This window comes from Raphanus sativus, chromosome 4 (assembly GCF_000801105.2).
Source record: "Raphanus sativus cultivar WK10039 chromosome 4, ASM80110v3, whole genome shotgun sequence".
Classification (NCBI taxonomy): domain Eukaryota; kingdom Viridiplantae; phylum Streptophyta; class Magnoliopsida; order Brassicales; family Brassicaceae; genus Raphanus; species Raphanus sativus.
The window spans coordinates 13514964-13527703 of record NC_079514.1 but is presented as its reverse complement, the minus strand read 5'-3'; the positions used below and the strand labels follow the sequence as shown (position 1 = coordinate 13527703).

At 33.1% G+C, this 12740-nt stretch overlaps 3 protein-coding genes across 4 annotated transcripts; 1 reads left to right on the top strand and 2 right to left on the bottom strand.

Annotated features, from left to right (window-relative positions):
- Positions 1-1213: 1213 nt before the first annotated feature.
- LOC130511725 (uncharacterized) lies at positions 1214-3823 on the bottom strand. 2 transcript variants are annotated; one of them, XR_008945233.1, is made up of 4 exons: positions 3437-3818; positions 3079-3340; positions 2693-2786; positions 1214-2618 (listed from the first exon to the last, which is right to left on the bottom strand). XR_008945233.1 is itself a non-coding variant. In XM_057009191.1 (3 exons), the coding sequence occupies exons 1-3, from the start codon at positions 3521-3523 to the stop codon at positions 2752-2754; spliced, it is 384 nt and encodes a 127-aa protein (XP_056865171.1). In that variant the 5' UTR covers positions 3524-3823; the 3' UTR covers positions 2626-2751. The 2 variants fall into 2 exon arrangements, 1 of the variants encoding a protein (XP_056865171.1); XM_057009191.1 differs by lacking the exon at positions 1214-2618 and having other exon boundaries at positions 2626-2786; positions 3437-3823.
- A 428-nt stretch (positions 3824-4251) lies between these two features.
- Positions 4252-5884, bottom strand: LOC108855231 (uncharacterized). Its single transcript, XM_018628997.2, has one exon. It carries the CDS (start codon positions 5836-5838, stop codon positions 4354-4356), a length of 1485 nt encoding a protein of 494 aa, XP_018484499.1. The 5' UTR covers positions 5839-5884; the 3' UTR covers positions 4252-4353.
- A 1529-nt stretch (positions 5885-7413) lies between these two features.
- LOC108853207 (short-chain dehydrogenase reductase 3a) lies at positions 7414-10232 on the top strand. The gene is made up of 4 exons (XM_057007454.1): positions 7414-7573; positions 7661-7741; positions 7846-8114; positions 9597-10232. Exons 1-4 carry the CDS (start codon positions 7554-7556, stop codon positions 10127-10129), a joined length of 903 nt encoding a protein of 300 aa, XP_056863434.1. The 5' UTR covers positions 7414-7553; the 3' UTR covers positions 10130-10232.
- Positions 10233-12740: the final 2508 nt, after the last annotated feature.

Below are 12740 nucleotides of genomic sequence, written 5' to 3'. Positions count from 1 at the left end.
TTGTATCTTTTCTAGACATTATATCTCTCAACGATTTGTCTAGAACCTTAAAAGCATGCTTATGTGTTATAGGTGCTTCGTCCCAAATTATAAGATCTGTTTTCACTATGTATTTTAAACTTTGGTCAGCATTAAGCTGGTTAAATTGCATGTCATGTCTTACCCTTTCCTCGACGACATCGTAATTTGGGACGAAGCACCTACGGAATAGCCGCATTGTTTCTACGCGCGGACTATATACTTTAAATTTATAATTTATAATTTTATAATTTTGTGAATTATTTTATTATACTTCAATTTATGTATATAATTTTACTTTAAACTTTAGTCCTTTTTAAGTAGTCTTATTTATCTCATATATTATATATATATATATATATATATCTATATTCTTCTAATATATTTTATAGAAATATCCAAAACTAACCATAAAAGTTTTTGTCACAAACATAGTCTCTAAGGATCAAAAAGACAAAGATATTTCATTAAAAATGTAAATCCCTAGGATTAACTAATTTAAATTTAGAGTTAGTGGATGAGGTTCAAAACTTATAAAAATGAAAAGTAAATATTATTTTTTTGTTAAAAAATTAAAATAGTTTCAAAAAACATTTTTTCTTTAAAAAAAGAAAATTTGAAAAATATAAAGAAAATGTTTTTAAAAAGTTATAAAAATCGAATTTGAATAATTCAAAACCAATTTTTTTTTTATTTAATTATTTTATTTATATATCTATGGTATAAGAGTCTTTTGACTCTTTAATGAAATCTATTTTGGTCATTTTCTCATTGCAGACTTTTTGTGGCAAAAACATAAATCATTTTTTGAGAGAATTACCCAATATTTGTATCACGCAATTTAAAATAAACAACAGTTTCCTTTTCTATTGACATTTTTTTCTGCATTTTCTACTTATTTAAAATTATGACAATTATTTGTCCTAAATACTTTAAATTGTGAAGGTGTCATTTTTTTTTTACTTTTATGCGTTTTATTTATTATAGCAAAATCAAATGATAATTTTTGCATTGAATATTAATACAGAACAAAATTGATCTTGAAACTTGGTACTTATTGGTTATTGTTAGTATGTATCTTTATCAATATTTTTATTCAAGAATCCTTAATATTTGCCATTTAGCTAATATAGATAAGTGTAAATAATTGTATGTATGTATTTCCATGAAATATTTTTAATTAATATATAATGTTTTAGTAGCATCAAATTTTGTTATGAAATTGACTCCAAAGTAAAGGTTGCTGCTGGGGAGCCGGAACTGTAAATTCCTACTGTGGTTCGAGTCCACAAACCACTGAGAGCTCTGGCATCGGTTCAGGCTAAATCCTGAAGCGCTCTCCTTCTTTCGAAGTTGTAAACTGGTCGAGTCAGCTTCGTTGCTATTAGTAGTCTTGTCACGAATTCGGATTTACCGATCCGAGGGAACCGAATGAAGCATCTTTTTCTCCTTCCGAAAGCCTACTTTACCGAAGCAAACCAGTTGACCTGTAAACCCTGACAGAGAAGGACCTTCTGACAATAATAAATAGCATTACATTTATACTTCTTGGGCATTCTTGGTTTCATAAGAAATTTGTACTATGCTAAGAAAATGAATTTTAAAAATTTAACAGCATATAGAATAACTCGAACAAATGTGAATTATTATTTGTTTAACTTAGATGGTGTGTCCCTCTAAACGCAAATGAATTTCATAATTATTTGTTTATAAATTGTTCCTAAGTAATACCTTTAGGTTATTTTATTTGAATTTCTCGTATATGTATATTCGATGGGGAGAGAATGTTAATACATAATTTGATAGATTTTAAAGATGGTTTACCCACGACAGACTTAAAAAAAAAAACAAATATTGCAGAGCTCAAATAATAATTTATATAGAAACTTGAGATATTTTAAAGTATATATATATATATATATATGTATTTAGTAAACCTTTTTGTATAAGGAAGTTAATTTAGAAAGAATAAAATAGTAATGGTTTTTTGGGTGATACTAACAACTCGAATTAAGGGGTGTGGCTGACAATATTTAGACCATTATGTATAACTATTTCGAGTTTTTGGGTTATTATTTCTTAGATGAATTCGACACATATATCAACACGTACAATTGATGATAGAGAAAAAGTGTCTCCCATTTCAAAAAAGTTGAAAGCGAATGCGGTGGGTTTTTACTTTTTACTAAGACCTAAATAAATAACACAAAATGTAATGATATTTGAATTGTAATTAGGTTTTTGTTGTGATGTTCTTTGATTAACTCATCATCCTGTATACATTTACTGATTTAGAAATGGAGATAATTGTATATAACTGTACAAAATAAGTTGAGTCAAGAGATAAACTTGCAAGCAGCATGGACGAATAGAAATTGCTCATTTTTATTCAGACCTGTTCTTTTATGAAGAGAAGTTTCATTGCAGAAGGGATATGTGATACCAGTTTACAAATAACGCCGAAGAAGCATTCTAAGAAGAGGGCAAGGGATCGTCTCAATCATGCAAATTTTGACGGTGGGAGTGTTTTCATAGATTTGAACTTCTTGCAGAAGTCGGTTGCAGTTTGGTCCCAAAAGTAGAGCTTTATCACAGGTCCCCTGCAAAAGATTAAATACTGACGGGTTAAGAGAAGTACCAAGAGGTGGTGACTTTAAAATAAGAAAACACATACTCATGTGATTCAACATGAACCAAAAGGTGTCGCGTGGTTGCTATTTGCTCAATGAGAGTCTATCCATTGACCAGCTTCATGTGGCCAACAACATCTATTACATTGTGCAGGAAGAGTGTAAGTTAGATGGCCAAAAAAATTCAAAAAAGTCTAATATTATATCACCACATAAATTGAAGCACATACACTCAACGTAGACAACAAATAACATTACGACTACGTTATGCTTTGATATAAACAAAATCCAAGGTCGAAGAGTTGATAAAAATCGAGATCTCTGTATTGAACTTAACACTTTATTTTTAATGCAGGAACAAAAGCTTAAGACTACCTCCAATTATAAAGAAATGGAACTAAGAGATGATATGAAATATTAGTGAGCTTACCGTAAAGGTCACTTTGGAGATCACAGTTAGCTTTAAATTCCTGATATGAATGAAACCAGAAATTGTCCTCTCCGAAGGGGATGGTACTGTACTTAAGAACCGAAATGATAGAGCTCCATGAGAAAGAAACGGTTACGCTATGATCAGCAACCCGATACACCGATTTGTTTTTGGATCCGAGACTGTAAACTGATTCTTGTTTCATGTCAGGCAAATATTTTTTAACACCTCCTGATGGAATGAATCCTTGAATAACAGTTTCCTGTTGATAATGTGAAGATTAACATAAGGAAAATAAGTTGGACGGCGATGTTTAAAAATAAAATAAGAGGAACTAAATTTTGGAGAATTCATGAACCTGTTCATCTATGAGGAGCATTTCGAGACCAATAAGTGTTTTTTCAATAGGTTTCGAGCCTCTAAGAAGTGGATCAGAGTGTAGCATAACTGGGTTTCTTGGGGACCTAGTGAGATATCTTCGAAGAACATAACTTCGTGATCTTTGGCGGAGGATACATGGGACTTGCCGTTTGGTTTCATTGCCATATTTTAGGAGAATCTAGGGTTTTGGTTTGTAGACAGGAAAGGGGAAAGAGTATATAAAGAAGGCGAAAAAGAGGGAGTTGAAACGAACTCATTAAGAGGGTGTTGAAGAACTCCATTGATTGATGGCTGATAGGCTCAGTAACGGTGAATGGATGAAGACGAAAGGAGAAGACGAAGACGAAAGAAAGAGACGATAGGGTTTCTGAATGGGGTCCATTTGGGTAATAACATTAATTTAAGCCCATATGTAGAAGCCCACACGATGAAGCCTATCTGATGTGTAAGAAATTCGGTTTCTGATTGGCTAATTTTTTTAAGTGACGTGGCATGTCTCTCCTTTGAGGATATTTGCCTTTTAATATAGTATTGATTTTTAATTTAGAAACGTTAAAAACGTCCTAAATTTTAGAAAGCTCCAAAAAAAATCTGGGCACTTTTCTAGCTATAAGGATCATTTCTTTTTCAATAATATTTATTCATGTTTTAAATCAAATTCTTTCTCTGTAAAGCAAGAAAAAAATTTGTTAATAGGAAACATACAATTATGGAGAACTGAACAAGGGATATGGGTTTCTAACTTGAATTCCTGACCAATGAAAACATAAATAAACAATACAAGGGTTAGCAAAACATAGTAAATAAGACAATTCTTTTATAAGAACTTATATCAATGTTCATCAGTAAACCATTATAAAAGAAAGAATAAGATAAGTGAAGAAAGATTCATTATCATAGATGCATAGATGAGACAAGGGAGCCCTGAAGATATGCACATGAAGATGGAAGAAATTTGCTTGCATTCGTTAGCAGCTCTATCAACTCCTCTCCTTGTCCCTTCAAAATGTAAACTTCTTCATCAACCTTCTTCACCAGTGAGCTCTTGCAATCTGAGGAAAACAGAACCTTCACTATAGGGCTTAGCTCTAGCGTGGAACCTCCTTCATCTTTGCTCGAGCACAACAGACCAGTCAAGGACCAAGAGTTTGGATTCAGGACGATAATCTGGAACAGAGGCGATTTGGTTGTCAAGTCTTTGACCAACACATGAAAGGATAACTCTTCTTTGGCGCATTCCACTAGCTGATTTGTAAACATTCTCTCCAATGTGTATTTCCTGAAAACATCAGAGGATTCACCGGTGGCAGAGGATGTGGAAACGTAGCACTTGAAGAGTCTAACTCCACCGTCTATGGGTTTATCGTTGCTCCCGCAGCCAGAAGGATAGGCTCCAATAGGAGACGAACACTCTGGACAAGCCATTTCAATCCACTCGACGTTCTTGGATACATTCGATGCCTTTGCCATAAAAACATCCTCAAGAAACCCATCAAGAAGAAGCTTCTTATCAAGTGTAAGTTTCTGGTCCGACTGAAAACTCTGACCAGAGTCAGACGAGTCATGTAGACAACATTCAGGAACTGATGATGCCTTGTCTCTCGAGTCATCAACCTCACCTCCATTCTCATGTAGGCTCTCAGTATCCACTTCACTTCTTCTAGAACCCAATTCAACTCCACCAAGATCACAACCCGGACCCGTTCCAATTTTATCAGACAAGACACACTCTACGAGATCATCCTCGCTGAGCAAAACAGTTGCGGCACTAAGCAGACACAACCCACTAGAGCATGCATATGAGTTAGTGTACTTAACTACCATCTTCTCGCTAATCCCTCCAAACGAACAACAGCAAGTACCAAACCAGTTATCAGCTGATTCCCTCCAGTTAACAGACGGCATCTCCGAGAACTCAAAAAGAACTCTCTTTGTTAACCTAACCGAACATTTCTTACAGTGTAGATGAACTCCTCCCATCAAAGTTAGAGTCTTCACATCACAGTCCATCACTAAAGGAGCAGACTTTTCTCTATCTTCAGTCACCAAACCGGAGACCAGAGGATGATCAACGGGGAGTAACAGAACAAGTCTAACCTCGATGTGATCGTCCAAAGCTTTAAACTTTACGGGAGACTCAGCGTCTAGCAACACTCTAGGAACAGGAACACGGAGAGAAACACCATCCTCTGCTTCGGAACAACCGATCCATGTGACGAGAAGTTGAGATTTTTCGGGGAGAACAGAGACATTGAGGCTCTTGCAGTGGCTCTTAGGGTTGGTTTCGGAGTCGAAAAGAAAGAGACGGAGGTTCGGAGAGTGAGACTGAGCTTCCCACGTGTACCGCCATTTCCTCTCTGTTTTAGGGTTTTGCTCCATTGAAGTTTGGGGAAACTGCTCTGTTTCGAACTTCTCTCTCGGTGATACGATTTATGTGAATGGGCTTTGAAAGAAAAGCCCAGTAATAATATTTAATGGGCTTTGAAAGAAAAGCCCAGTAATAATATTTTTATTTGGGTTTACATTTATCAGATAGGCCCATGATGAATTGAAAATCACGTGCACCCACGTGATGACAAAGAAAAAAGACTCTGGGACACTGGTGGTGGCTGTAATAAAATTAGACAAAAAAATAGAGTAAAAATAGACAGAGTGACAACGCTTGCTTTGTCTGAAGATGGTCTCCTTTCCATACGCAAGATGACAAAACAAAAGTTGTTTTTGAGTTTCTCTTCTGGATTTATGTAAATAATAATTGTATCAGTTACCCAATAATTTGACATCGATTAGTTATCTTAATCGTTATTAAAACCCAGGGATGAAGAGGGGTTTGAGTTGTGGAGTAAGTAAAGCCTGCGAAACGGTGTCGTTATCGCCTTTACTGTCCCTTGAAATCTAGACAAACCTCTCCATTTTTATTACATGCTACTATTTAAAACCTACCCAACCAAAGTTAGTGGCCACTAACATGAGTTCTTTTTTTATCTTTCGGTTTTCGGGTCAACCACTTTCAACTTTCAAGTGATTTTAGCTTTTTGAGGATCTCTGTCTTATCCAAGATTCTCTCATCTTCTTTTTTATTTTGTTGTTTTTAATTCTTAGTACATTGGTCGAATGAAAGTATAGAGTTGTAGTTCCATTATTTGGGTTTAAGTTTTTTTTTTTATTAACTTGAAGGTATCTCAGACCTATGGAAAGACCCAGACTAATTCTAAATGAGAGGTGCAGCACACGGATAGACTCTCTCTCCAGGTATTCAAATGGACCCTAAAACATAAACTCATATCCGTGTAAGATGATTAAAATAATTGTGACTTAGTTTCGCGTAGCAGGTGAATTGAATCTGAAACGTGTTAGCATCCAAATCCCGTCTTCTTACCACTCGACCACAATCACTCGGTCATTTGGGTTTAAGTTAGTTCAAGATTTTAACATTTTGACCCAAAAAAAAGTTAGTTCAAGATTTATTGTATTTAATTATTTATATATGAAAAATGTACAATAGTGAAAAACTGTGAAGTGTATGCAGACCCGAGTTTATATAGCTGATCGTCTAAAAATGTTTGGAAGCTATAATATTATTGATACCTTGAAATTCTGATGTAACTGAGGAGTTACTATCTAAAGCGTCACATTGAGAGAAATATATAGTATGATAAGTATTATGACATCATAAATTACATTTATTCATTGTCTTTGATCTAAAAATATTCCAAATGAACTTCTACAAAATAATTAAAATCTACCTGAATCATATCGAAAGACATTATTTAACATTTTAAAACATCAAGAGATGGTAAAAATTTTACCAAAACAAAATTATCTAAAGACATGCACATAGGTTCGCTATGTGGAAAGCGGAATGTTACTTTTAAGTTTAAACACTAACGATTGAACAATATAAAATAGTAAAAAGAGGGAACACAGAAAAAGATGAAAATATTTTAATGAAATGTGATCTTGGTAGATATTCTCTCAACTCCTCGCAACCTTTTGTCTCGTTGTTTGGCATGATAAAAAGCTCAAGCTCCTGGCATCAAAAAGATCTCAAATTCACGTTCACATAGTGATAAAAGAAAAGAGGAAGAAGAAAAATGTTGAGGGTATTCACAAGGTACAAGAGATGATTATAGTCAATTCTCAGTTATCTAATTAAATACTTAGTCTTCGTTTCAATTTTCTCCGTGGCTTCTCTTCGCAGAAACTTCAAGCTCGTTGTAGTAAATGGTTCGGTCTCCAAACCAGTTATCTCAACTCTCCTATATTCAACGTCTTCTACAAGGTCGATCCTATTTCAATGTTCTTTAGTTATCAACAAAGGTTTATCTCCTAATCTGATTTTAAACACGTGCATCTTCTAAATCTTTACCCCCAAAAATATATTAGAAGGTTGGAAGGCAAGGTCGCGATTATAACAGGCGGAGCAAGCGGCCTAGGGAAGGCCACGGCGGAGGAATTCGTAAGTCAAGGTGCTCAAGTCATTATTGTTGATATAAATGAGAAGGCTGGTCGTACGGTCACGACTGAACTTGGCTCAACTGCACATTTCATAAGATGTGATGTCACTGAGGAGGAACAAGTCGCTAAAACCCTGGAAACTGTCGTGGCTCGCCATGGGAAGCTTGACGTAATGCTTAATAGTGCCGGAATATCGTGTAAGAACTATTTTTAATGCAAAAATACCTCTTTTTATTTTTAAAAAGGTTTTAATAAGAATTATAATTATAAATATCTCGTTTTGTATAAGAATCTGCAAAATATATAGTACAAAACGTTTTGGTTTTAACAGGGTTTCTTAATGTGATAAAATTTGTTTTCGTATTTTACGGTAGAAAGAATAAAATAACATATTCGACAGAAATCCATCACTTATTTTAAAAGAAAATGTTACGACGTAACAGAAAACAACTACATTGTTTCTTTGTCATAGATATTTTTTGGTATTTTTAGACTCATATATATATATATATATATATATATTCCTAGCCAGTTTTAAAAATCATATCAATTATTTTAAAAGTCAGAAAATATAATATTATACAAAATGTACATTAACAAGAAACAATCATATGAAAAATAATTTGGTTGACTAAATATTAGTGGAGCATAATTTTATTTTTTGATCTAAGGAAAACAGAAAACAAAATCTACTATCTATGAGCATGTAGATTGTAGTTTCGGTTAACTACATAGATATATATTGTTCGTAAACCTTGTAATCTACCTAGTGGTAATTATTCCACCACCGCAGAATGAACGGGCAACGATTTTCCTTAAGATATGAACCACGGTAGATTTTATGAACTAAGTTTCCTATATATCTACTTACACAGAATCATAAAATATGCATATGTACCAATAATCTACGAAGATAATATTTCGTTATCTGCTAGAATACTATATCCTACTATAGACGGGTTACTATATCCTAATATATCCTACTATAGACGGATTACTATATCCTATATCATACTATATCCTACTATAGACGGATTACTATATTACTATATTACTATATCCTACTATATTACTATAGTAATCCGTCTATATTACTATATTAGTATAGACGAATTACTATATCCTACTATAGACGGATTACTATATCCTATATCACTATATCCTATATTACTATATCCTACTATAGAAAAAAGTATACTAAGTGAACAATTTATACCTCAAATTATGTTAAAGGGATGATATACTAACTTTTTGTTCTATATTTACAAATTTCCCTTTATTTAATCATAACATAGTCGTTGGTCAAATATTTTCAATTTTATGATGTATTTAATCATAATTAAACAATTTTGTTACAGATATTTACATTAGATTTTTGACAATATGCAGTTAGCAAAAGAATTTGGTTGTTTAGGACACATCCATCTACATTCATATTTTACTACATTTATATAGTAAATAAAGTGGGAAATTGAGTAATGAACAAAAAATAAATGCATTACTCCATTTATAAAGTAATGCTATTATTTTTTGTTCATTACTCTTTTCTTACTCCATTTATATAATAAATGGAGTAAAATATGGAGCGGAGATAGAGATGCTTTTAGTACATATTCTTAATGCAGTGGAAATGTTATTTATTTATTGAGAAGTAAATTATATTATATCATACAATGCAGGCTCCATATCACCACCAAGCATAGCAGATCTAGACATGGACATGTACGACAAAGTAATGCGTCTCAACGTACGAGGTACCGTCTTAGGGATAAAGCATGCGGCTCGAGCCATGATCCCGACTGGCTCGGGCTCCATCCTTTGCCTCTCTAGCATCAGCGGCTTGATGGGCGGTTTGGGCCCATACGCATACTCAATGTCTAAATTCACAATACCGGGTGTGGTCAAGACGGTTGCTGGTGAGCTGTGCAAGCATGGCTTAAGGATTAACTGTATATCGCCTGCAAGCATCCCAACGCCTTTAACGCTAACGATGTTTCAAGAAGCGTTGGCAGGTCACAACATTCCGGAGGAGCATCTTATGGCGATTGTGAACGCGACGGGAGAGTTAAAAGGAGAGAAGTGTGAAGAGAGGGATGTGGCTAAAGCAGCTTTGTATTTGGCATCTGATGATGCTAAGTTTGTGACGGGGCATAACCTTGTTGTTGATGGTGGATTTACTTGTTTCAAGTCTCTTAATCTCCCTTTCCCTTAAAGTTCGGTCTAACTGAAGTAGTTTATTTGTATTCCCATATTGTTAATTAAAACTGGTTAAGAATAATTATCGGCTATGATATGGTTGGTATTATGGAGCTAGCTTCTCTTCGGAGTTTGTATCTCTTTCTAGATTGTAAAGTACATACATCTTTTTAAATGTAAAGCCGTGTTAGCTAAGCTTCCGTTCTAGGCAAATCTTAATATGTGAATAATATAAATAATCACGGATGCTTCTAAAGATTGGTCCCAGTGAGATGATAACCTTTTAGTGCATCCAAATATAGAATACTAGGGTCGGCCCGCCCTACGGGAGATGTGAATTTCAAACTTATTTCAACAACTAAAGTATACGTATAATAAACATTGGTTGTTATAATTTATTTTTTATAAGCAATATAATCCACAAACATCTAAATCTTTAAAAAGTTGTAACATTTGTTGCACAGATATTTCTTTTTTGTGGAGATTGCAGCTTCTTGGAGATTTGAGATCTGAACCCTTAAAAAGTAGTATAACATTCTTCTAGAGTAATACGGTAATCACTGAGTACTTTTGTAGTCTTTCTCCAGCAACTGTTGGATGTAGTTACCGTGTGTTTCAATTCTAGTGTGTCTAGAATCTTTTCCCCCTGTTTCAAATGTGTCTATAGTCTTTTTGAAGATGTGTCTATATGATGGTTTCAGCTAACTGGAAATTGGTTAATATTTTCTAGTTTAACAGGAAAATGATGTTCAGAATATATTTGTTTCAGATCATCATTTTATCTGCAATGGAATATTAGTGAAGTTTAGTGTTTTACTGGTTATGTTTCGTAACTTACTATAACTTTTGTTGAACTCTGTTTAGTAACAAAATCATTTGTTAGGAATTTTTTTCAGGATATTTTGAAATACTGTTTTAAATAGTATTTAATAAATAAATGAAATAGTATACTTTATAGCAAATTTTTACTTTAGTTACATACCAATTCATATCAAATAATTTATTGGAAGAGGTTAGAGTGAAGCAAAAACATAACTTATAAATGAAGATCTAAAATAATATTTCGTTTATTCTCAATTGAAATTGTTTTTATTATATATTCCTCATCTGTTGTTATTATTAGTGTCTGTTGTTATTATTAGTGTATTCCTCATCCGTTCGTACCTCTCTAGTGCTATAGTTAGTGTATGTGAAATTAATGCCCTGTTATGAACTATTTTTATCATTATATAAATCTCTTTGGCAAAAAAAAATCATTATATAAATCACTTAATGATTCTATCGATTGTTCAAAATCTGAGCCTCTATTCTACCAGGGTCTGTGTTACTGTGTAAAGCAACTCCTAAACAACAACATTTTGTAATTCTAACAAAATGGTAAGTACATTAGTGGCGGTACAATATTTGCTGAATTTGTTTTCTCGTGTGTCTGAAGAATATATATTACTTATATTAGAAGGTGTTTGAGCGTCAACATTCTTAAAATAACTATTGTTATTTTGATTATGATAACATTAATTTTTGTTGTTAATTACTATTATCTAGTTTTGAAAACTATACCTAGATTTTAACTTCAAGATATCTATTTAAGTTTTTCAGTAATATAATATTAATATCTGTACTGTATTAATATTTCTAAAATAGTTTGACTAAATATATTATTTTGATAACATTTGATTTTAAGGATAAATTCATTTTTGATTTTGATGTTCTTCATTTAAAAGTAAAATTAATTCATTTAGGTTAGGAATATGATTTTTAGTATTATTTATATAATATTTAAAAATACGTATATATACAATTTATATTGTACGACATATTTTAAATGATGTTTAAACTTTAACCTTAACATGTCGATTTCTTCATCTGTCTTGAGCTAAATAACAGCCACTTCAATATGACTTATGCTGCCAATATTGGAAATAAAATGAAAAGCGCCGATTAGTACTAGAATCTCAATTGATTCGTTTCATTATTTTGTGTGTTTAAAGTTTTGTGCACACATGGACGTCCATCGGTGGTGTGGGTTATATACTACCGAAGCGGCGAAGCCCTTCCCTATTTTCTACGGGTTTGAAGAAAGAGAATGTTTTCTCTATTTTCTATGTCCTCAGACACTGACGACGAATGTCTCGTTAAGAAAAACCACTTAAACTTGTAGGTGTTAGAGACAACTGTCAAGTTCAATTAATTGGGAAGAAAGTTGGGATTATATGCTTTCCTTTTTAATTAGGCCCAAATAGAGGCTTATACTTTAATGGAAAATACATGCAAAAGGTTAAAGAGGACGAGATAATTAATATAAAACGCATATGGTATGTACGTTAGGTATGTAGACGAAGTGCTGATTAGAGCATCTCCAATGTACACCTCTATTTTTTTCCTAAAATAGAGAAACTCTATTATAGAGGTGAATTTGCTCCAATGTATGCCTCTATAATAGAGTTTCTCTATTTTAGAGGAAAATATAGAGGAATTCTATTTTTTACCTCTATATTTAGAGATGGAAATAGCATATCTCTATATTTTCCTCTATAAATAGAGGAACTCTATTATAGAGGCATACATTGGAGCAAATCCACCTCTATAATAGATTTTCTCTATTTTAGAGGAAAATATAGAGATTA

Excerpts from the sequence above, each read along its gene's own strand:
- LOC130511725 (XM_057009191.1), bottom strand. The coding sequence starts at position 3,523 with ATGCTACACTCTGATCCACTTCTTAGAGGCTCGAAACCTATTGAAAAA. Across the intron at positions 3,341-3,436 it reads TGCTCCTCATAGATGAACAG|GAAACTGTTATTCAAGGATT; the intron begins GTTCATGAATTC and ends CATTATCAACAG. Across the intron at positions 2,787-3,078 it reads TCTCCAAAGTGACCTTTACG|ATGTTGTTGGCCACATGAAG; the intron begins GTAAGCTCACTA and ends ACAATGTAATAG.
- LOC108855231 (XM_018628997.2), bottom strand. The coding sequence starts at position 5,838 with ATGGAGCAAAACCCTAAAACAGAGAGGAAATGGCGGTACACGTGGGAA.
- LOC108853207 (XM_057007454.1), top strand. The coding sequence starts at position 7,554 with ATGTTGAGGGTATTCACAAG. Across the intron at positions 7,742-7,845 it reads TATTCAACGTCTTCTACAAG|AAGGTTGGAAGGCAAGGTCG; the intron begins GTCGATCCTATT and ends AAAATATATTAG. Across the intron at positions 8,115-9,596 it reads TAATAGTGCCGGAATATCGT|GCTCCATATCACCACCAAGC; the intron begins GTAAGAACTATT and ends CATACAATGCAG.